Here is a 25925-nt window from a genome sequence, read left to right as displayed (position 1 = left end):
TATTTCTCCATAAGAAAACCTGCCATTTAAAAGTCAAGCTTATAGGACATATTGGTTAAAATATAATTATATTATTTTGATTTAAAGTAACAGGATTTGCACTTAAGAGAAGGTATACCCTAGATTTCCTTTGCACAATAAATTCCTAAAGTACATGTATAATATGATTCCATTTTATATTTAAATCCAAAATTTCAAGAGCACAGTCTTTTCAAATTAAGTTTCACCTCCTTCTATTTTTCCTGCAGACAGCTGTCAACAGGCAAGATATTCCCACTGTAGCACTCACCTTTCCTATCCACCTGTCTTTCCACCAGGCATTTCGAGATCAGGCAAATAAAAAGACTGTGTCTGGGGTAAAAAATGACTGCAGAGGGAAAGCTGAATCTAGGCTGGACATAGTCGCTCTGCCCAGAACATTGGTTTTTCTCTTTTATGGGCCTTTACTCTGGCTGACTACCATTTGGCAAAAATGATAGTGAGAGCAGCATCACCGGATAATCACAGTCTCCTTAAGTGTCAAAAGACCTTGGTCTTCCTTCATATGGAAACTCTCTACCCTCTCATTTAAAGCAACCGAGGCTCGATGCAGTGGCTCACACTTGTAATCCCAGCACTTTGGAAGGCTGAGGTGGGCAGATCACTTGAGTCCAGAGTTTGAGACCAGCCTGGACAACATGGCAAAATCCTGTCTCTACATAAAATACACAAATTGGCCTGGCTTGCTGGTGCGCATCTGTGGTCCTAGCCACTCGGGAGGCTGAGGCAGGGCAGTGGCTTGAGCCTGGGAGGTCGAGGCTGCAGTGAGCCGTGATCGTGCCACTGCACTCTAGCCTGGGTCAAACAGCGAGACCCTGTCTCAAAAAAAAAAAAAAAAACCAACCAAAAAAACAGTTGAATAACTACTCTGTTCAAGGTGCTCCAAGAATGGCTTGCAATCTAATTGTGTTTTGTCTTCATTTCCCTTAGGATTCTTTTGTGCAACTGTTTCTGGGTATCCCTTTCTGTGTACTTAGGGAGAAAAGGCAAGTTTCTGGCACCTTAATAGGAACGGTTTTGTCAGCTGCTCATAATTAGAAAAGCTGAATCAAGTTGTCTTTTAGTCTTTCCGAATAGTTCAAGCTTCTAGAAACCAAGGTCTTACTCATTTTTGCATTTTAAATGTTGTTTGAATTACAACCAGAGACCTTATTTACCAATATCCAGTAAAAGTCATATTTTAAGAGATACGTACATAATATGACTGACTTGCTTTCTAGCTGACTCTCATGAAAAAGTTAGCCATATACTTACATATGTGAGTGCAGATATATGCATATCTCTGGCTGATGCCAAATGAAATCTCTTATCTACCTGCATGATACATAGTTTAATTTGGTACATCAAAACTAGTTGGGTCTTGCCTTCCAGAAAAGGAGATGGCATTGACACAAAGGTGGCATGAGTCAGAAAAAAGATGAAAAATACTTATCAGTTTCTTCTTGGACCTTCATGTGCTTTTGCACTTCATACACAAAATATATTATGTCCTTGAAAATGGCCCTTTATGCCTCCTCCCCTCCTACCTTCGTGTCAGTCTAATGTATCATAGCGTAAGCCAGATATAAGCCTCCTTTTGGACTGAGCTGGCTGGTAAATTAACTTATGCTAAACGACTGTCTGCCCATGACTGCCAACTCTATCATCCTTGTCTGTCTCCTTTTCCGTTTCCCAGATATTTCATTTCACTGTGGATGACATTTCATTTTATTCTCAATGCATTTCATCTCCTTGCAATGTATGAAAATTTTCAGTGAACAGAATACTCCACTGACCCTTCTGAAACTGACAAGGATATTTGTGTGCCCCAAACTAGTTCAATAATACAACACTGCCTGACTTCCTTTACAGTTTACACTAGAGAAGCTGAGTTCATAAAAGAGACTATTTGTCTCACCTGCATTTGAATCCCAAAACGAACTTAAACATTATAGACACACACTATGTCTATAATGTTTGACATTATGGACATGAAGGTCCTTAATGGGCTACCGGGCAAATGCCATCTAGGAATCAGAAATCAACAGATATTTTCCGAGCACTTGTAGTGTGACCTTGGATGCTAGTTTCAAGATCACCTTAATGACAGTAGTGGCATTATGGCAGCGGCTGGGGAGGCACGGCCTAGGCTACGCACTCTACGCAGCCAGCGGGAGCTGGGAACAGGTAGGAGCTTCACCCCCTTCCAAGTTAGAGGGGCAGGAGACCCAACCTCCCGGGCGCACTGCAGCCGCCCAGCCACAGCTGCAGACCCAGGCACCCCTTCGCGCTCAGAGACCCGGAAGCCCACCTCCCCTCGCAGGATGGGAAGTGTCTGCTCTAACTGCCAGGCCTCCGCCTGCTCCCAGTGCCGCTCCAGTTTCGGAGCAAAGTTGAGGCTGAACCTAGGCACTGTTGCGACCCAGCTGGGTGAGCACGCGCTCAGGCAGTGCCGACTCACCGGCCCCTGCCACCTCAGCCCCCTCCAGACTTTGGGTACCGAGGAGCATGGGAGGGAGGCCAAGGGGTGGTGAGGGCAGCTTGGCACAGGCCTGCGGGCCCACCTCGGCATGAACAGCCTGGGCACTGTGGGCTCGTGGACAGCAGATTAATGGCGGCAGGAGGCAGACAGGTTCCTGGGCAGAAAGGGGTGGGTCCCGGGTGAAACCCCACTTAAGCCAGAAACGTCCTGAAGCCTGGGGGCTAGGCTGCCAGTTCCGCCGACGGAGAACTTACGGTGCTTTTTCCAGGTCTGCCCATGGCTGCCCGTGGACCAATCAGCACACACTTCCTCCCCTCTGAAGCGCCCTCCGCCCCACCCCTCCAAGCCAGACTCCGGCTGACTAATGGACAACCTGCCTGCAGTGGAACCATCCACTCTGGGACTTGTCTTCACGGGCGGCTGCAGAGGCAAGGACATAACCTGCCTGCAGATAGGAGCTACTCACTCTGGGGCCGCTCACTCTGCGTCTCCTCTTCGCTGAGGCCTGCAGGGAGGATGGGATGACCTGCCTGCAGGTAAGAGCCACCCCCTCCAGGTCTCCTCTCTGCTGAGAGCGGCAGAGACACTGGGATGACCTGTCTGTGGATAGGAGCCACTTGGGTCTCCTCTACCCTGAGGGCTGCACAGATGTTGGGATGACCCGCCTGTGGGTAAGAGCCACCCATTCAGGGTCTCCTCTCTGCTGAGGGCTGCACAGATGTTGGGATGACCTGCCTGTGGATAGGAGCCACCCACTCCAGGGCTCCTCTCCACTGAGAGCTGGACACTCATTGGGACAACCTTTCTGTGGAAAGGAGCTACCCAGTTTGAGTCTCCTGAGAACTGTTCTGCCACTCAACGAAGCTCCTCTCCACTTTGCTCACTCTCCAGGTGTCTGCCTACCTCATTCTTCTTGGATGTGGGACAAGAACTCAGGACCTGCCGAATGGCTGGTCTAAAAGAAATGTAACACAAACAGGGCTGAAACATGCATCCCCTGCTTGCCACATTGCAGGGGATGAAAAGGAGGGAAGAGCTGGTCCCTTGTGAAGCCCAGACCCAGGGACTCCCTGAGCCAGGGCTGTGACACCCTCTTTGGGGTTCTGTAGTTCCTGGTATCTTCAAGCTTCTGGGTGCCACCACATTCCCCTTGTCCAGAGGCAGGTGCCTGCAATGGAATCTGGGCACCTTGGAGACTCTAGAAGGCAGAGCAACCAGGGCTCAAGGCCCATCCACTCCCACCCCAACCCCACTCTCAGCTAGAGCAGCTCTTCTTTTCCCTGAGTAGTTCATTTGCTGGAAGGCACTGGGAGGGATGGGGAAAGCAGTCTCAGCAATAATAATGCATGCATGTGCTCTATAAATACTGTCTGGGGATGATGGTGATATTATTGGGAATTCTAACCTAAATATGAGAAAGGGAAACAACAGCTTCCTAATTTCCGAAGGCATTATGTTTCACTGGGGAGAATTGTTCTATCAGGTATATCAGGCAGAAGTAACATTATATCCTGTGAGAGAAAGATCTGAAACTTTTAAGATTGATTTATATTTAAATCCCAAACCTCCAACTGGTGAGCTGTGTGAACCTCAGTTTTGTCATTTGTAATAATGGAACTCATGAACCTCCTTTATGGGATTATTGTGAAGAACCACTTTGTTTTTTGTTTTACAGCTGGATTTTCAATGCCTAGAATAGTACCAGGCGGTGGTAGGTGCTCAATAAATATTTGTTGAATTAATAAATAAAATAACAATCATGAAACTGTCAAACCCAGCATCTGGCTCATCGAAGATGCTTCATTTTCTTCCTGGGTAGATGGCTCAATTGGATGGAGTCAGAGATGTTTTCAGGGAGGGAGTAGAGTGAAATAGTAGTAATAGCTAACACTCTTATGTACCAGATACTGTTCTACAGGCTTTCCACGTATTAACTTCTTTAATCCTCAATTCCTAGAGTCTTCACCAACCTGAGAAAGTTTCCTAAACTTTGCCCTTAGGGAAGTTAGTTAATCTATCTCTGCTTCGTTTTGCACATTTAAAAATGGAAATAATAACAGTACTCACTACTGACCTCATAGATTTGTTATGAGAATGAAATTGGTTAATCCATATATAATTCTTAGAACAATTCCTCATATGGACTAAGCACTCAATACGTTTTTAACTCTGTTTAGGTTGTGAAATCTCTATTACTCCGTGTTTTACTAACGATGTTCTTCTGAGTTCAATAAGTAAATGCTTTAAGAATTCTGAGATGAGAGAGATTAATGTAGGCAGTAGGAGCACTTACCAGAGAAGTTACTAGGATTTAAACTGGGCCTTCACAAAATGTGGGTGGGCAGAGAGCAGTGGGAAGGACATTCTAGGAGGAGAAATATATGTAGCTAGGGATAGCATTAGAGTCATCCTCTAAAGTGCTTGACTTCTGGTTTGCTATTTAATAGTTTTCCCATCTGTAAAATCAAGAAAATATCTGCCTATGGGTTACTTTTATTAGGATGTTATATGAACTAATGAACATAAAATGCTTAGTACAGTGCTGGGCACATTGTAAGCATATAGGTAGTTGGTACTACTGTTTACCATTAAGGGCAGACATGGGCCAGGTGCAGTGGTTCACATCTGTAATCCTGGCACTTTGGGCGGCCAAGGCAGGTGAATTGCTTGAGCCCAGGAGTTTGAGACCAGCATGGACAACATGAGGAGACCCTGTCAAAAATTAGCTGGGCATGGTGGCACGCATCTGTAGTTCCAACTACTCAAGAAGCTGAGGTGGGAGGATGGCTTGAGCCCAGGAGGTGGAGGTTGCAGAGCTAGATCCTGTCTCAAAAAAGAAAGAGAGAGAGAGAGAGAGGGAGGGAGGGGGGGGGGGAGGGGGGGGGTGGTCATAGAAGTTTGTGAGACAATGCGAAAACTAGTCAGTTCCATTCAAGAACTGAGCTAGTCCTGGTTCCCCAGAAAGTATCATTAACTTGGTTATTTTTTCACTTATATAAGACCTTATTAATAACATATATCTGGTTGAAGTGGAGTCTTAAATTTTGATGGTTTGGATTTGGGGGTATGGAGTGGGAACTGGTTTTAAGTATACTACTTAGAATAATTTTTATACTTTTGTACTTATATTTAAGTTGGTTAAGGTTACTTTGAAACTGAATTACTGAAAAGTAAACCAAATAATAAATTTAGTGGAGAGGTGATTTGCTTTTTCTTCAAACTCTTTCATACAGACAGAGGTTTGCTCCTTTTAACTTGCTGCTGCGAGGGCAAGGAACAAGAAGTGACATGAGCCACATGACTTTCCAGCCACTCCTTAAAATGCTTAATATAAACTTCTAGCTCCCCAACTATCTTTCTTGACCTCAGTGTTCTTTTAGACTGGTATTTCCTACTTGATCCTTTTATCCAACTCCAACCCCAACCCCGATATCTTAAAGGAGCATGAGCTCAGGCCTGACTTTTCCTTTCATATCTATTGTGGTTATTATTTTAATCATTTAAAAAAGTTTCTTTATGAAGATTACACGCACACTTGGAATGAAATGGCATTTTCTCATTGGAACTTCATGCAATCAAGGGTGGAGTTTTTCAGATTTATCTACAACACATATAAGCCCTAGGTGAATTAATAGACTCATCTTCTACAATCTATATTTGGAAATATTGTAAATGTACACTTTCTTCTTTATATATGACATGAAAGATCAAATAAAAGACCTTTACAAATTTTTCCCAAGTGCCTTGTTCATTTCTGCCTCAGGTCCTTTGCCCAGTTTTCCTTACCTGGATTTATTTCCCTGCACTTTACCTGTTCAGACTTGAGACCCTCTGCATGAAACCTTCCCGACTACAGCAGTTCATACCAAGCTCTTCTCTGCACTTTTGGAATTCTTTTGTCTCACTGATTTGAAGCTTAGCTTTATCATCCAGTGCATTTATTCTGTCTTCCCAAATTAAAGGGTAAATAAAATCCAAGGTAGAGAACAGGTCTTTAGCTCCTGTGTATCCCAGCTCACTACCTAACACAACGCATTGGCAGAGAAGGCCCTCAAAATAATATTTTTATGTTTATGTGACAGTCTTCTCAGTTCCAAAATAGCTTCACTAATAATGATTACATGATTGAGTAATTTTCTTTGCTCTGCAAACAGTAAACATGTCATTCTTGGAAGGTCAGCCTGGGATCTGTAATGTTCAGTTTTTAAATGTTGTATTTCTGATACTTCACTAGATGATAATATCAGAGAGTGTTGCAATGAGCAAGTCATTGTGGAGATTCTGCCTGGTACTAATTCCAGACTCTCTGTTCGGCTTCTAGAGAGCACAAGTCCACAGATAGTTCTATTTATTAATTGGATTTGGCAAGGAGAGTTAATTCCTTGCAAAAATACACAAGCAAACTATTAAAAATAACATTCAAAGGAGAAGGTTAAAAATAATGTACAAAAAAAGCTAAATTGCTTAATTCAAGTACAAGTGTAGAAAAAGAATTCTATTACAATTTATTTAAGTATTTAGTGATAACATTGAAGTGTTTAAAAAAGAGGCCAGATGTGGAATGTTAGCTCAATCTCCTTAGCAACTGTTTTTTTTTTTTTCATTTCTTTTTTAAGATTTTGTTCAGCTTTTAATAATGAAGACTTTATAAGTGGTGAAAAGATGAAGCAGGATTTCTTAATAGTGAATCTTCTGAAATGTTAAATAAATTTTATATACAGTTGGCCCTTCATATTCATGAGTTCCAGATCTGTGAATTTAACCAACCTTGGATCAAAAATATTCTGGGCAAAAACAAAAAAAATGGATGGTTGCATCTTTACTGAACACATGCAGACATTTTTCCTTGTCATTATTCCCTTGACAATATAGAATAACAACTATTCACATAGCATTTATATTGTACTAGGTAATATAAGTAACTTGAGATGATTTGAAATACATAGAAGGATGTGTGTAGCTTATATGGAAATACTACACTATTTTATATAAAAGGCTCGAGCACTCATAGATTTTGGTAACTAAGGGGTTCCTGGCTAATTCCCCACGGATACCAAGAGATGACTGCACATGTCCCTTTTCTGGAGAAAATCCAAAGCTTTATATGTATTCCCAAAGAGGGGCTTGTAATCAAAAGAGATTTTAAAAACACAGCATTCTTCCTACTTACTACTCTGTATTTGTTTGTTTGTATATTTTGGGACAGAGTCTTGCTCTATCACCCAGGCTGGAGTGCAGTGGCACTATCTCAGCTCACTGCAACCTCTGCCTCCCAGGTTCAAGTGATTCTACTGCCTCACCCTGTAGCTTGGACTACAGGTGTGTGCCATCGTGCTCCGCTAATTTTTGCATTTTTAGTAGAGACAGGGTCTCACCATGTTGGCCAGGCTGGTCTCGAGCTCCTGGCCTCAGGTGATCCGCCCAACTTGGCCTCACAAAGTGCTGGGATTACAGGCGTGAGCCACTGTGCCTGGCCTTACTCTGAGTTTAATAGGAGAGATGAAGGTACTTCCAAATTACCTTTATTCCAAGTATGTCTCAAGTTTCAGTGCATTTTTTACTTACTTTGAAGTAAACAAAAACCCTCTACCTTTATCAGTCTCAAAGTTAAAAAGAAAAACAAAACACAGGTAGCATTCAAAGGCTTAACTTATATAATGATCCCTTGGACCTAGGGAACTTGACAAGGATTTCTAGAGTTGCTCTTGAGAGCTTTGAACATCTGGAGTCCTCATAGGAGTGGGGCTGCCAAGTCATTAAAGAGTGTTAGCTTTTTAGTTTGCCTGATTAAAAATGTAGTATCATCTCCCTTTGGTCCCACAAAACCCACTAGAAGCACTTAACTGATTCCCACACAGTGAAACCATTCTCTGGGCAGTTAATTAGGAACTATGCCTTTTCCAGACTCCAAGAAGTTTTTAAACTGCTCAGCATAATGTGTCTATTATACACATTATTAAAAGAAGAAAGGTTGTCTGTGCTTCTGGTAAAAACTCCTGCAGAAAATAAAAATCAAAACTATCCTGTAACCAGGGGAATTATGTGGAATAAAGTCAGTTTTTAAGAAGTCTGGCTTCTGATTTATTAAACAGAGTGGGAATGGAGCAGGGTGAGAAGAAACACCAGCTTTCAGTGAAAGTCATTTTAAAGACACTTGTCCCTTTTTCATGTGCTCATCATAATGCAGTGAATGACACTCCAGCTGAGAACATCGGTCACTCCAGTGATAACAGAATTTGGAAAGGATGGTGAACTGTTCTAAAAATATTTTTAAAATCTTTTATGCTAAGGATAGCTGCAGAATATAATTAAAGTACCAAAGAAAATACCCCAAATTAAAAATTTGAGAAAGAAACTTATCTTTTGTGCTTCATGTATGCTAAAATTAACTTTTTACTCTTCCTTCTTGACACCTGAGCCCCAACATGTCCTATAGAACAAATCTTGTTACTATACTAAATGAGAATAAAAAAGAATGGGATATTGTTTATTAGTCACTTAGTCTCTAAATAAATAAAAATTTGTTTTGCCTTTTGTCATTTTTTTTTCTTCCTCAAGTGTTTTCATATCTTCCTTCTGAGGCTCAAACCTTAAAATACAGTTTTCAGGTGGATTATTTACTTCTTTTCCAATTACTCTCCAAGTAGGATGTTAATTACCAATGAGGCCATTTGAGATCACTGACTTAACATAATTCAAGCTGCCCCATGAAAAACTATACCTCAACACAGAATTAGGAGAACCCTGGTTACTATTCAGCCTGTGTTTTATTATTACATACTATATTTATACATATTTGTTGTAAAGCAGTGGCAGAAAGGGAATCAGGAATATTAATAATAATATTAAAATCCCTTTTATTGTTTCTGTAAAGATGTCTTTTATAGCATGACCTATGTATTTGTTCCACATATGCTCATTCTTACCAGCTTCTAATTTATGGATGTTTGGTGTGGGGCAGTTACAGGGATCTCAAACGGGCTCCGTTCAGGTTCTGTTTCAAAGGCAGGTATGGGAAGATTTCCCTTCCTCACCCTCACCATCTCATGAGGTCTCCAAGCCCTACTGCCCTTCTCTGGGGAGTTCAGAGAGGTGGCCCACATAGAGAAGTGGACAAAATATGCCAAGGTTTAAGGCTAAGACTGGAATCATTTCTGCAAGGCGGTCACCAGGAAAAGTACTGGCTGCTGTCGAAGGAAGTCCTCTCTGGGATGCTGAGAGGAGGAAAAGGCATTCATGCAAGCCCACAGGTCCAGGCAATGGACGTTGCTCATGCCAGTGCGGGCTGGGTCATCTGCAGAGCCAACTCAGCTCCCACAGCTCCTTGACCTTCAAATAATGTCCCTCCCAGTGACCTTGGCTCTAATCTTCCTCATTATTGGGAGGCTCCATTGATCTTTCTGCTCTCAGTCCCTCCAGTCACTTTCTTTCCATGCCTGGAGGGAATCTTTTTTAATGTTGAGAGGCAACTCCGCTTTCCTCAAATTCTACTTTCTTACTAATACTTGGCTATGTTCCACATTCTCTTTCTCCTGCAAAGCCACAGCCTCTTTCTCCTGCAAAGCCTTTGTCCAGAATGGTCTTCTTCTTCCTCTAGTAGCTCATGCCTAGTTAACTCCTATTTATCATTCAGATCTCAGGTCTCAGCTTCTAATACTTCAGTGAATCTTTCCCTGACCTTGAGTCTAGGTCAAATTCCCAAATTATACAATTTTATAAAAGTAGGTACCACTCCTTGAGAGCATTTATAGCAACTGCAATGTTATATTTGCTAGTGTCATTATTGGGTAGTGTCTGCTTCCCACACTATACTGCCAGTTCCATGAGGGCAGGGATTTTTTAATCACATTCATCATTAAATCCTCAGTGCCTAACATCAGGAGCATGATAGGCCCTTGCTGAATAAAGTCATTTTCCCCCCACTACAATTTTTAGAGTCACTAGAATTGCATCAGTTCTATTTGTGAAAACCCCCTCAGTAACTAAATAAACTAGGTAAGACCAATCTAGACTTCCAAAGGATTTAGTATGATTTCTCTAACAGAATAATGAAATCTGGAGGACAATGATCAAATTTAGAAGAAAATGGCTGAAAGTTGAAATTCCACTTGTACGTAAGGCCTAACTACATTCCTAATTCCGCTTGTACTTGTAGCCTAAGTACAAGTAGATGTTGTAAAAGCGGGAGAAAGAGGCTGTATCAGTTCAGGAAGTGAAAGCCTCTAGAATAAGGAAAAGTGTGGTGGGGTAGAGGGCAGGCCTTGCAGGGACTGGCCTGTAGTTAGGGCTGGGAAAGTAGTAGCTATCTTATTTACAGGAAAAAAATGTAGGAGGTGAGGGAGAAGAATTAGCTTCATAGTATTAGCTTCGTAGTAGATTTAAATTGCACGTACTACAATTCAGGAATGAAGAAAAATTCTTTTTCAAACAGGTTAAACTTTACTTGCTCTTAAGCCCCCATTTCTGTTTGGTAGCAGAAAAATAAACTTAATTTTTCCACTTAAATATAACTAAGTGTCTTGGGCTGGGTGCAGTGGCTTACGCCTGTAATCCCAGCACTTTGGAAGGCCGAGGTGGGCAGATCATCTGAGGTCAGGAGTTCAAGACCAGCCTGGCCAACATGGTGAAACCCCGTCTCTACCAAAAATACAAAAATTAGGCGGGTGTGGTGGCACACACCTGTAGTCTCAGCTAGTTGGGAGGCTGAGGCAGGAGAATTGCTTGAACCCAAGAGGTGGAGGTTGCAGTGAGCCACGATCACACCACTGCACTCCAGCCTGGGCAACAGAGTGAGACTCCGTCTTAAAATAAATAAATAAATAAATAAATAAATAAATAAATAAATAAATAAATAAATAAATACACACACACACACACGTATGTTATGACATTGTAATATTTAAACTGTTCCGTAGCATAACCTTTGGCTGCAGGTGCAGGACTTGTTATACATAGAAAAGGCATACCAAAACAGTAAACTAGTCACTCTATGGTGTGGGGTGAATATCTTTCTTCAAAGCACTCCAAGAATTGAGAGATGCAATTCTGGATCTTTTTGGGGGAATGGTTCCTCATTTGAGCAGGCAGGGACATGAAAATGGCTCCTATCTCTATGATAAGTCTATTTTGTAATATAGAAAATAAGGTGTTTGGGAGGCCGAGGCAAGTGATCACCTGAGGTCGGGAGTTCAAGACCAGCCTGACCAATATGGAGAAACCCCATCTCTACTAAAAATACCCCATCTCTACTACTGAAAATCTCTACTAAAAATAAGATGAACATATAATTTATTATCTTAAACCAGCAAGTCTACTTTTTCACCAATTCAATACCATGCTATAGTTTCTATTTTACTTGGCAAGGAATTGTCTAGCCCTGTGGTGATGGTAAAATGTTCAACAAGAAGAATTTGCAAGTCAAATTTAGAAAATATACTCTTCAGTTCAGGCCAACATCATAGCATATACACCCAAGTATAATAAAAGAAGTTAAAAAAAGTTTGAGCCTAGACATTTCATTCAATATATAAACATGTATATTGAGTCAATTCTCTATTAGAAACATTTAGTTTCAATCTTTTGTTTTATGAGATCATAGTACTGCAATCTTTTTTCTGTGGTTCTGCAATACAAAAAGCTCTGAAAACTTTTTTGTAACGCATTTCGTGGTAAATGCTGAATGGACATGAACTTATTTAGCAATAAAACCTACAAAGTTACTAAGCTATTTATGATCTTCACCTATCCGACTTCACGTGAATATATGTTTCACTGCAGAATTATTTCATTGTAGGGTGTTGTTCCAGTACCCACTGAGGGTGTTATACAATATAGAGCATATGCAATATTATATTTTTTAAATATGAGAAGTTCTGAATTCTGAAACACATATGCCCCAGGGTTTTGAATATGTGACTTTGGAACTGCATGCATTGCAACAAATATCCTTAACATTTTTGTTTTGTCAGGATAAATGTATATAGTGTATACATATTAAGTCTAATTTTCTGGGTTGGAATCCTTGTTCTGTCATTTATTAGCTGTAGCTATACTTAAATTTTCTTGTCAGCAAAATAGGGATAAGATTTTGAATTATTCTAGGAATTAAATGAGGTTATTCTAGGGATTAAATGCAAAACACTTGAAATGTCTGGCAATTAGTAAGCATTTAATGCATGTCAGCTATAACTATAACAGAAGAGTGTACCAATTTATAACCAATGTATCTTTCTAACAACAGTGCATCCATTTCCCTATGCTTTTATCTACATTTGGGATTATCATTTTTGTCTAATGTGATAGGCCAAACACAAACACACACACAGAGAGAGAGATACCCCATTGTTTTGCTTACATTTCTTTGATTTCCAGCAATGTTGAAAATATTTCCTACTTTCATGAACCATTAGTATTTTTATACTTTTTCTCGAGTGTCACAATTTTATGAAGATCTTCCCTATTATAATACTTAATTTCCTATTAAAATTCCTTATTACAATATTTACATTTACCTGTATTTTTTCTTAGTATGTGCAAGCCTGTTTGTTACTTTCTTTCCTTCCTTCCTTTTTCTTTTTCAGAGTTGAATCCTTTTAGGATTAATTTTGGTATACGACTTTAAAAAACTCCTATAGAGTTAGCCAGTTGCCCCAGTACCAGTTAAATACTAGTTACTGAATAATTCATTCTTTCACCACTGATTAAAAACTCAATTTTTATCACATACTAAATTATTGGTCTTCTAGTTATTATATATTAATCCTTTGATTGATCTATTATTTCTTTTCTTTTTTCTTTTTTTGAGACCAAGTTTCACTGTGTCACCCAGGCTAGAGAGAATTAGTGTGATCTCAGCTCACTGCAACCTCTGCCTCCCGGATTCAAGTGATTCTCATGCCTCAGACACTGAGTAGCTGGTATTACAGGCATGCACCACTACACCCGGCTAATTTTTGTACTTTTAAATTTTGTATTTTGTAATTTTTGTATTTGTAGTAGAGCCCCATTTGGCCAGGGTGGTCTCGAACTCCTGACCTCAAGTGATCCGCCTGCCTCAGCCTCCCTAAGTCCTGGGATTACAGGCATGAGCCACTGCACAGAGCCTGATCTATTAATATTATTTCTCTTGCCCACGCCATATTGTTTTGACTTCTGGTAGAGCAAATACTCCTTTATTTTGATTTTTCAAAATCTTCTTAGGTATTGATACATATTTACTCTCCCAAATGAAAATCAGAATGCTTTTGCAAAGTTTCCAACAAAACTGCCTTGGGATTTTGATTGGAATTAACTTGAGGAAAACTAGCATATTCTATATTGAGTCTTCTCATTTATTCAAGAACATAAAATGTCCTAATTTCTTCATAAAATTTATGTATGTTTCATAAACTTTAAAGTCCTTTTTAATAGCTACAGCTGATTAACAATGTCTGAAATAAGCATGCCCTTTTAATTTTTAGCAAATGGAAAACTAAATTAACATGTGAATACCTTCATTTGTACTAGGTAGTTGTGAGGAACTGAATGTTTGTGTCCGCCCCCACCGCCCACCGCAAAATTCGTATGTTCAAGCCCCCACCCACAATGTGATACTTGGAGATGAGGGTGAGGTAATTAGTGTTATTTGGGATCTTCATGTTGGGAGTTAGTGCCTTTATGAGAGACACCAGAGAGTTTGCTCTTTCTCCATGTTCACACAAAGAAGAGGTCATGTGAGCACAGAGCAAGAAGGTGGCAGTCTGCAACACAAGAAGAGAGCCTTCATCAGAAACCAACCATGTCGATGCCCAGATCTTGGACTTCTAGCCTCCAGAACTGTGAGAAATACATTTCTGTTGTTTAAGCTACCTATGATACTGCAATATGGCAGCCCAAGCAGACAAATACAGTAATATATTTGTTACTTAATGTGTCCCCAGACTCTGGGTTACTCCAGGCTTCACAAGTTAATTATAACCCAAGGAAATAGGACAACTGAAACAGCAAATACAGCAATAGAAAGAGCTACTTTGTTTGTAAAGTGCATTTTATTGTACTGCTTTGCATAAGGATTGATTCAGGATAAATAAAGGATTCTAAGTCACCGTTTTCCCTCATTCAAAATGAAAACCTCTTTATTTTTATTTATTTATTTTTTGAGACAAGGTGTCTATCACCCAGGCTGGAGTACAGTGGCATGATTTTAGCTCACTGCAGCCTTGAGCTCCTGGTCTCAAGCGATTCTCCCACAGTAGCCTCTTGAGTAGCTGGGAATACCAGCTCCTGCCACCATGCCCAGCTAATTTTTATTTTTAAATTTTGTGTAGAGATGGAGTCTTTCTCTGTTGGCCAAGCTGGTCTTGGGCTCCTAAGCATCAAGGAATCCTCCTGCCTTGGCCTGAAAATAGTTTCTAGGCTCCATATTTCTAGAAATGCTGGTTTCCCTATTTTATCGCATAGAAGAATGCCAATGAGAAAACTGTTACTGATGTTTAGTGACCACATGTTAACATTTGGGCATATTTGGAAGTGGTAACATGGAAGTACAATGTAGTCATTCCTTATAGCTGTGGAACACTTTATTAAATACATTTATATTTTTATATGCAAAATTTTCTTTCAGTCTCATTCTATGAATAAACTCAGATTCAGAGAAATATATGTCTATCACAAGGTAGCACGTAACTAGAGTTTGATTTGATTTATTCCACTGAATGCAACTTTTTCTGAGAATTTATTGTATGCACACTATGGTCCCCACCCTCTTTCTTTGCTGTGGTGGTAGGATTTCCTCTTAGCTTCCTGATAGACGTAAGCCGTACTGTACTTACTTAGCTCAGGTAGCTTCTGGTGCCCTAAGGATCTAGCCTACCATTGGACTCTGAACCCACAGCCAGATGTGTGGTACTGCCTCTCCTAAGGTGCAAACCTCTCTCTGCCAGTCCCTACCAAACTGGAGCCCCTACTGGACCAGAAATGGAAGACAGTGCCTCTTAGCAGGTGAGGTATTTGCTTGGAAAGCTCTCCTTCAACCTTTCTTCTTTTCCCCATTCTGGTTAATCTGCTTTGTATACAGTGAAAGGAAGGTTTGAGATTTGATCTCAGGTCCAAATGAGAAGCTAGGCAGGCAACATGAAACTCATAGGCCTTAATTTACTCATTGTCCTACTTTATCCTGAACCAAACCTTTCACTAGTAGTTAAGTGGCCATTGGTAGTGAAATGATATCCCCAATTCAACATAAGACTTGCTCTTGATGAAGTAGAAGGAAGCAAAAACATTGTTGAAACAGTAGGGATTTGCAAGGCAAGAATAATGAAAATAATGCCACATTAAATTGAAAAACAGGCAAACTAAATCAAGTTGTGTTTTGAAAAGACAAGCAATATTTAGTTCTAACTCTGTAATGATTGTGTATATAGAAGATAAATCAGGAGCAAGATATGCAGCAGTGATTGTCATTATCTGAGGAAAATTTCTAAAATTTTTGTTCAAAAAATTGCTTAGATGTCTTCTCAACTACAAGAGTACACAGTAACAATTTATCTTTGAATTTAAATCTGTGGGCATTTTTAATTCTTAGTTATAATAGCTTTGTCTTTTTTTTTTTTAGTTAATTTTACTTTTGTTGAGACAGGATCTCACTCAGTCACCAAGGCTGGAATGCGGTAGCACAATCACTGCTCACTGCAGCCTCAACTTCCTGGGCTCAAGCAATCCTCCCACCTCAGTCTCCCAAGTAGCTGGGACAATAGGCATGCGCCACTGCATCTGGCTAATTTTCTTATTTTCTGTAGACATGGGGTCTCCATATGTTGCCCAGGCTGGTCTCGAACTCTTGGGCTCAAGTGATTCTCTTGCCTTGGCCTCCCAAAGTGCTGGAATTACAGATGTGAACCACCATGCCCAGCCTTGTCTTATATTATCTTTAGATACATTATACCTCAGAAATATTTACGGATCATGGAATGGATGATGATCCATTTATGGAATGGATCATGTCATATAAGAGAAAAAAAGAGGGTGCTTTCAGTATGTTGGAAATACTGAACTTATTTTAAATATTTTCAAAGAACTACACTAGAACTCTGTGATTGACTGGTACAGAGTTACCAAAGCTGATGGCATCCCAGTATTTCACTAGTAATAGTGTTCTCAGAAGACATCTTATGAATAGTGCTACTAGCATGGATCCAGCATATTTTCTTCGTCCTCAGTCCCCTAAACTCAAGGGAAGAAAATAATACAATTTTCCTTCATAGAGTATAGATAAGAAGCATCGTGGTACATAGAGGAATACAGGACTAGGTGACAGGGAACAGCTGCATTTTAGTTTTGGCTCTGAGATATTTTTAACCAAATCATTTTATCTTTCTAGGTTTTAATTTCCTCATCTATAAAAATGGAGATAATGATTCTTTTATCATTGAATATCTGGAATGATTACATAAAACAGATCACAAAAGAAGAAAAAAATATATTGAGGAGCCAATATATGCCAAGTACTATAGTTAAAGGTGGAACTCTTAAGAGCTCCATTAGACCCATGATTGTACCAAATTACAACTTTAAATCAAATCACTAATAAAATGCTTTTAAGTAATCCTTATTTCATTCTAAAAGAAACTTTAATTTTAATACATTTTAAGGCTTACTATTACCAACTCTCAAAAGCAGAATAAATCAACAGTTGAAAAATAAAAATGCTTTCTATAGATATTTCCTTCCAAATGTGTCATCTGTTGGCAGACTAATAATTCATAGTGAAAATAATCAGTATGTTTTACATTTTTATAAAATATTTTTTCAAAGGGGACACTAAATCGAGTGTAGTAAGTTAAATAAGCAAATTACTTAAAATTTAACAATGGAAAAGTCTCACAAATTATTGTTACAATTTTCTACTATCTAAAGACTACTTTATAGATGGAAGTCAATTAATTTCATACAATATTTTAAAACATTCTATAGATAAAACTTCCTCAAACAGAATTTTAATCCAAAGGGTTACCCATCAAATTTGGGGGAAAAAAGGATTACATACATCAAAATATGCTAAAAGGACATTTAGTTTTACCTGAAAATAAAATTCAGTAAAATCCAAAAAATAATTAAATATTATAGAATAAAAGCTTGAGCTGTTAAAATTAGAAAAATCTCTAGGCATAGCTATTAAACTATAAATATCATAAGAGTTTAATAAATGTTTCAATAATCTATTTTTATATTAAACATAAATACACATATAAATATTTAGGAAGAATCCATAGCTTCTGGTTATAGATGACAAATCTGATAGGGTCACAGCGTTTCATTTGACCTGATATACAAATAACTTGAAAGTAGTAAGACTCATATTTTTAATCATTTTGGTATATAGTTAAGGTCCGATTTTATTTTCAGCAGTTTTCCACAATTTCTTATTAGAAAGGTCAGCTAGTTATGTGAAAAATAATTTAAAATTACTTTATATTTGATATTTAAAAGTCTAGTTAGAATGCATATATATATCTTTATAAAAAAGTAAACTATTGCTAGAGTTTCTTTCTTAGATTAAGTAAATTAAAATATTCTAGAACATAATCTGAAATTTAAAAAACAAAATAGAAATCACCAATTCAATGTGTAAATATAGCGGAAGAGTTCCTTTTATGTTTGACATACTGACCATATCTGTCTAATATAGCCCTTTGACATACATGTTTTACTCCCTAAAACCTTGTTAAATAGAAATCTGTATTTTTTATTCAATCATTATTTACTAGGGAGTTTTGCTACTCAAACCAAAGGTTTTTGCAATTAAACCAAGGATTACTAGGTTTTCATTTTTTATGTTTAGGCGATGTGGTGTAACTCCTTTACATACCATATATAATAAAATGTATCAGGAAAAGCTATTACTCCTCAGATACACAATACATAGTTACTTAGGTGATAAAGAGTTAATAAAATTTTCAAGGTCTGCTAAAGAATTTTGAAGTCCGTCATTCATATCTTGACTTCTGAGAAATTTTTTCAGAGTATCTAAAGCAGTTATTGCCTCAGATTTTGATGGCAAAGGGAGTTCAGTTTCTGGAGATCCATCATCATCCTCTTCATCAGAAGTGTAAAATCCAGTTTCATCTGATTTACTTTCTTTGGTACATACGGAATCACCATTTGGTGCTGCTTCACACGTCTCCAAATCGTCATCCAGGGCAGCATACTCTTCTATAGATAAACCTTCAGGAAATTCTACTCCTGCCCCCAGAGCATCAGCAACCAAATCCAGACCAGTATCCTTCTCTGCACTTGTTACATCACTTTCTCCTTTTTGAGATTTGAATCCTGCCTCTTCATAGCTTTTAACAATAGTCTCTGGGGTTACAGCCCTCCAGCAAAGATGCAATGTATCAACTGCATCTAGCAGTGAAAATGTAAATTCTTTGCTACCTTCAACAGAGCTTAAAAATTTCTTGATAAGACAGTGTCGATATTTGATTTTAAGGCTTTTAATAATGCCTTGTTTCATAGCTACACATTTGGAAGATAAACATGATGGAAAGAATGCTAACTCAATGGACTTCAGGTTCTTTACCTCTGGATGTGCTGGAAAAGACTCAACAAAAATCACCACTCTTCGTTGCTGGGCTTGAAATTTCTCATCAAGCTTTTGCATCCATTGTTCAAATACATCTGAGGTCATCCATGCCATTCTGTTAGCTTCATAACACACAGGCAATGATTTTAAACCTTTGAAACAATGTGGATTTCTCTTTTTTCCAATGACAAGCAAAGGAAGTTTCTCTGAGCCATCCATGTTTGTGCCAACCACCAGAGTTATTCTGTCTTTGCATAACTTTCCAACTGAACATGTTTCACCTTTAAATGCAAATGTATTGGTAGGTAACATTCGATAAAGCAGCCCAGTCTCTTTTATATTAAAAACATTTTTAGGATGATAATCATTTAAATAATAAGGAAGTACATTTTGGTACCAGACAGTCGAAGGGTCTACTGATACACCTGTAGCTTCTACAGGTTGAGCTCTGAATACTAAACCATACCTGGATTTAAAACGATCCAGCCAACCATTACTGCACTTAAAATCATTATGGCCCAGTTTCTGGGCAAAATCATTAGCTTTTAGACGTAACATCGGACCATTAACTGGTACATTTAGACACTGAGCAATTCGATACCACCTCATTAATGCCTCTTCCAGATCTGTATAAAAAGCAGTTCTCAGTCTTTTTCTCTTTGGATCAAATCTTAGAGATTCAAAGGCTTCTAGAACTTTGTCTTTATTCTTCATAATAGAAGACAATGAATTTTTCTTTATTCCATATTCAGCAGCAATCTCTGCTTTTTTCTTGCCACTTTCCACTGCATTTATGATGTCAATCTTTTCCTCAATGGATAGGCTTTTCTTTTTCTTCACTGTTACGGGCAGAGTAGAGGCATCCGCAGAAGCTTCTGCCATCTCAGCCAGTGCTTATGTAGAGATTACTCTTCTTACTTCCTGGTGACTGTTTCTTTAATTGTTTTCCAGTATGATATAGATTGCTGCTTTCTATCCTACTTCATATACTAAAAGTTGGTAAGTGTCTGATAGTCTTATTTCGTAGGAACTTGATGACAAAATATGCTTTTTCAAAGATCTGAAGAAGAAAAATGTTATATGCAACTAGAATGTTTTAGAAGAGAAACTTCCTTCCTAGAACCTTGTATGGCTCAGTTTATAGCTTATTCAGAGTTGTAGAAGTCAAGCTAAAATAGAAATCTCATTATATCAAACCTGTCCAGTCTGGCTGATGTATTTTTGGAACTTCAGTCCTTTAAGATGATCCATTTTATCCAGGCACACATTGAACCTCCTATTAATTCTCCATAGAAGGCCTCAGAGACAAGAAGAAAAAACGTTCAAAAGTTTCCATGCAACTATTACCCATTAATTTTCAAGTTTGTTCATGGTAAAGAAGAAAATGGCAGAATCCGTCTAGAAGTTGCCAGTATATCTTCTTCTGTTTTTTCAAAATGTAAAAAGGAAAAAAGCAATTTTAGCAATATGTCAATTGAATATTAAAAATAATGCTTATACCCAATTATTTTGCTCTTAATAATGAAAATAATAGAAACATGTTTCTGAAAATACAATAAAGTTTCCAAGAGAAATGCTTACCTCCCAAAAGGTCTCTCTGAAAAAGCTCTCTAGCTCTGTTCTACAGATTTGAATTCTCACTTGCCTTTGAATGCTTTATAATATATAGTTCTGAAATAAATCAGATAAATTTAATTTAGTTTGAAAATGTGGGCTTACCAAAATTAAAGAACTAAAAATGATGCTGGATAGATGCTTGGTGGCTATTTTTCACATGAGGTCACAGACTGCACCCTCTAACTTCTCCAAAAGAAAACATAGTCAGACAGTAGTCACAAGGTTCAACTTTTAATAGCACATGGGAGACAGTGTCTCTTTTATAGGAGTCTGACAGAAAATGCTTCACTAAAAATTCAAGTACAATTTTATTTTTAAAAAATCTAAATCCCATTTGACCTAAAAGCTTAAAAACCCAGTACCTTTTTATTTTTATTATTTAAAATTTTTCTCTTCTCTCTCTTTTTTTTAACCCTTATCCTGTTAGTGGGCTAAGAACTCAGTAACTTTTGTATTAATTTGACACATTAGCTGAATGTACAGAGGCCAGAGATACTGGACAAAAGGCATAGTAACAAACATTTAGGAGGGCATAATGCAGAGAAAGATGTAGACTAAGAATAGGAAGGAGTGACCACGAGTCTTAACATCTCAGGTCCTTTACTTTCTATCTGTAAAAAAAAAAGTGCCAGGCAGTTCTGAATTGAGAAGTGACTCTGCTATTTAGTACTCATGTGATCCCAGGTCATTTACTTAACCATTTGAAGCTTCAGCTTCCTTATCTGTAAAATGGGAGTAACTACAGCACCTACCTCATTATTGTGCATTCAAAAGGATTCAATGAAAGAGTGTAAAGCACTTAGCACAGTATTTAGTACTTTAAGAAAGTGCTCAACAAATGGATGGTGATGATCTCATCATCATTATCTCTCTCATGTCTTTTGGCTCTGTGATTCTACAATTTGGAAAACTTTATAAAATCCTACTTGCAAACAGAAGCAAGAATCCCACCTTAAATCTATACTCAAAGTAGGGCTTTCCTTTCCTTTTTTTTTTTTTTTTTGAGACGGAGTCTCACTCTGTCACCAAGCTGGAATACAGTGGTGCGATCTCGGCTCATTGCAACCTCTGCCTCATTAGTTCAAGTGATTCTTCTGTCTCAGCCTCCTGAGTAGCTGGGACTACAGGTGCACACTACCACGTCCAGATAATTTTTGTATTTTTAGTAGAGACGGGATTTCAAAATGTTGGCCAGGATGGTCTCAATCTCGACCTTGTGATCTGCCCGCCTTGGCTGCCTCAGCCTCCCAAAGTGCTACTATTACACTATTACAGGCATGAGCCACTGGGCCCGGCCTAAAGCAGGGCTTTTCTTAAGCCATGAGAACAGTCACATGGCCCCAGATGGGCTCACCTCTACTTTCCCAAGTCAGCACCTCCCTTATCAGAATCCATGGAGCAGCCAAGATAATAACAAGCTAATTTGATGAGCGGTGTTACTTCTGTGTGTGTGGGCACTCCATTCTTCTTGCTGGGCTTCCAGGTTTCCCAGATGATGCGCACCTTTTCGCACAAAATCTTTCGACAAAACTTTTTGCCAAAATTCTTCTGCCCTTGTTGTCCAACTCAAAGGAGGAATTTTTATCATAGGAATTACAACCAGTAAAGGAATTCTTTTTTTTTTAAAAAAGTGTCGTTTCAAAAAAAGTCTTAAAAATAATGACAGCCCTGGGTTTTAGTTTTTAAATGGTTTTACTACCTATATTCCAAATAACCAAGGAGGAAGGTAAAACTGGATTTCATTGGTCCCACAGTTACCATGTGGTTAAGAGCAGTTTAGAGTCCAGGCTTTTAAATGTCAAGTCAGCATTCTTTTCACTATATTACAGTAGCTTTGAATCACACTGGTGGGGCCTCCTGTGACCATAGTTACAGATTCTATGCTCCCAGCACCAACCTAAGCCAGCATTTCCAATGTCTTAAAAAAATAAAAAGCAACATTAGGAAAAATAGGCCATTATGAATTCTGTGAACACAAATAGCAACTCTATCTGTTAGGGAGGGTTGACCTTAGTAATAAGATTTGACCATACAACTAACATTAAAAATCTTGCTTGTATATGGGATCTCTTCTTACATTTTCATGCAATTTCCTGTAAATATGCAATTATTTCTAAATAAAAATAAAATTCTTGCTCTTATTAGGAAGATACCAACCTTCAGAAATTGATGTAGCAAGAACCAATTTTTCAAAAAAGACAAAACCAACCAAATTTACTAAGAGAATCTCCCAACCCCTCCCCTCCCCTCCTTCCTTTCCTTCCTCCCTCCCCTAATCCCTCCCTCTCTTCCTCCCTCCCTTCCTTCCTCTCTCCCTCCTGCCTTATCTCATTTATCAGAAATAAAATCTACCATGTCAAATAACCATTATAGAAAAAGTAACTTGAATTTCTTCTTTTCCCATCCTGGTTAAAGCGATATAATATATACTATCAGAGATTACTCATTATCTTGAGAAAATTGAAAATGTGATAACTTTATTTAGAAAGATTAGGTTTTTCCCCTGAGTTAACATTAGTCAAAGCTACAATTTTCCATGATAAGATACAATGTATCTTTATTCCTAAAAGCAATCACATTTCTAATGCCAAACAGACAAATTAGACTTTTTCCCTAGAAAAGAATAAGGCATCAATACTACCTGATCAATGAAGCTGACATTCTCCAAACTCCAACAGTATAACATCTGGGATATTCTTTTGCAAGGAGTAATGGCAGCAGCTAATATTTCTCAGAACAGTCATCCTCTCAAGCTCATTAATCATTTTCCCTCTTGAAAATATTACAGCAGAGAAATACTATTCTACATGTTAGGGAATATTTTCTCTATGTCAACGCTTAAGCTAATCAGAAAATAAGAATAATCAATTCATCAAAAAATACTCACCAAATTAATTTCAAATAAAGAAAATACAACGGTCAATCCTACTATTAATAAGAAAAACATAAATCTTCTTTTAAAAAAAGAGATACATTTTTGTTTTTGCCTATCAAAATGTCAGTATCTAGTGTTTGCTGGGGTGAGGTAACAGGTTGTTAGGAGGCACATAAATTGTTACAACATGCTTATGGAGGGCAAGTTTGCAATATGATATACAAACCTTAAAACTGTGTATAACATTTTATCTAGCAAGTCTATATCAAGGATTTTTTTTTTTTTTTTTTAAGACAGAGTCTCTCTTTGTCGCCTAGTGGTGCAATCTCAGCTGGAGTGCAGTGGTGCAATCTTGGCTAACTGCAACCTCTGCCTCCTGGGTTCAAGCGATTCTCCTGCCTCAGCCTCCCGAGTAGCTGCGACTACAGGCATGTGCCACCACGCCCGGCTAATTTCTTGTATTTTCAGTAGAGACGGGGATTCACCGTGTTAGCCAGGATGGTCTTGATCTTCTGACTTTGTGATCCATTCACCTCTGCTTCCCAAAGTGCTGAGATTACAGGCATGAGCCACTGTGCCCAGCCTATATCAAGGATTTTATCCCAAAAGAATAATTATAGATATAAAAATAATTTCTTACAAATGTATTAGTTTTCTATTGCTAATGCAACAAATTGCCATATACTCAATGCCTTAAAACAACACCCATTTATTATCTCACAGTTCTGTAGATCCTAAGTACAGGTGGGCTCAACTGGGTCCTCTGTTTAAGGTCTCACAATGCAGAAATCAAGATGTTGGTCAGAAGTTGGGCTCTTATCTGGAGGCTCTGGGGAAGAATTTGCTTCCAAGCGCAATCAGATTGTTTGCAGAATTCAGTTCCTTGCTGTTGTAGGACTATGGTCCCTAGTTTTTTTTTGCTGGCTGTTGGCAGGGACTACTCTCAGCTTCTAGAGGCTTCCCTCAGGTCCTTGTCTGTGGCCCTCTTCATTTCAGCAATGGAGAATATTCCTCCTGTAGAATCTCTTTCACACTTTGAATCTCTCTGATTTCTTCTATTGCCACAAGCAGGAGAAAACTCTCTGTTCTTAAAGGGCTCACTTGATTAGGTTAGGTCTACCTAGACTACCACCCTTTTGATTAATTCAGAGTCAATTGATTAGCAACCTTAATTACATCTTTAAAATTCCCTTGCAAGTAACATAACATATTCACGGAAGTAGTATCCCATCATGTTCACAGGGAGAGGGAATTATACAAGGTAAGGGTCATTGGAGTTCATCTTAGAATTCTACCTACTACATAGGACTATTCCCTGCATTGCTATATAATTACAGACAAAATTGAAAATATACAACAAAAAGGATTCATTCAATAAATTAAGAAATATCTACATGCTGAAATACTTCTGTGCCACACAAAGAATATTTAATGATATGAAAAAAAGTCCATGATATATTAAGTGAAAAAAGCAAAATATAAAATCATATGTCAACAAATACAACATACACACTAAAAATTACATCAGAGCAGAGACTCATGGTTATTCCTACACAGCTCACTTCCAGTAAACCATAGGTTGTCAATAACAATTTGTTAAATAAACGAAGAAATATATATCTACATAGATATAAAGAAAAAAAATACATTGACCAAAATGTTGAATGTTCTCTCTAGGTAAATGAATTATAAATACGTTCAGTTTTTTCTTCTTTATAGTTAAACACATTTTTACAACTCTAATGTTCTACCTTTTTTTCCCCTCTATAACAGTCATCTTAGAATAATGTTCTATTTTTGCGCCAAGTTATTAAGAAAAATCAGTATCAGAAAACATAAAGCTGGCATTCTTCCCATTCAGAATCTCTAGGGGGTAATGAGTCATTCTCCTTTTATCAGTAGTTTATACCCCTCTGCAGAAAATCAACTACTTTCCAAACTTAAGAAAGCACTCACTCACTGTCTTCTACAAATAGATAGCAACTATATCCACTCAATCCTGCTTGTGCCATTACCCTAAGTAGCAGGAGTTGCTGGTATTCTGGAACTTGCCTGGTATGCAGCAGACAACATATTTCCGTAACTCGACTAGAGTTAGTCAATTTCCTGGTGCTATAAGATAATCAAATAAGTCCAAAGTTCAGTTTCCCAAAAAGCATCTTATTTATCATGGGAAAACATGCAAAACAGTCGTACAAAACTGACTGAAATGGGGGCTCGAATCAAAGGCTTGCAAGATCCAAAGAGAGGGAAAAATGAATTCTCAAAGGGAGGATAAATAATGGGTTTATGACAGAAGTAGCATCTGAACTCAACTGTAAAGGATGGATAGGGACATCACAAGTAAGGAAAAATAGGAAAACATTTCTGCTGAT

The 25925-nt window shown here is 38.3% G+C and overlaps 1 protein-coding gene across 1 annotated transcript; it reads right to left on the bottom strand.

Moving 5' to 3' along the window:
- Positions 1–18315: 18315 nt before the first annotated feature.
- TIGD4 (tigger transposable element derived 4) lies at positions 18316–20026 on the bottom strand. The gene has a single exon (XM_023226268.1). It carries the CDS (start codon positions 19938–19940, stop codon positions 18402–18404), a length of 1539 nt encoding a protein of 512 aa, XP_023082036.1. The 5' UTR covers positions 19941–20026; the 3' UTR covers positions 18316–18401.
- Between the last annotated feature and the right edge of the window lie 5899 nt (positions 20027–25925).

Source organism: Piliocolobus tephrosceles, chromosome 3 (genome assembly GCF_002776525.5).
Source record: "Piliocolobus tephrosceles isolate RC106 chromosome 3, ASM277652v3, whole genome shotgun sequence".
In the NCBI taxonomy this organism is placed as follows: Eukaryota; Metazoa; Chordata; class Mammalia; order Primates; family Cercopithecidae; genus Piliocolobus; species Piliocolobus tephrosceles.
Note: the sequence above shows the minus strand (reverse complement) of the source record. Positions and strands in the feature narration are given on the sequence as shown.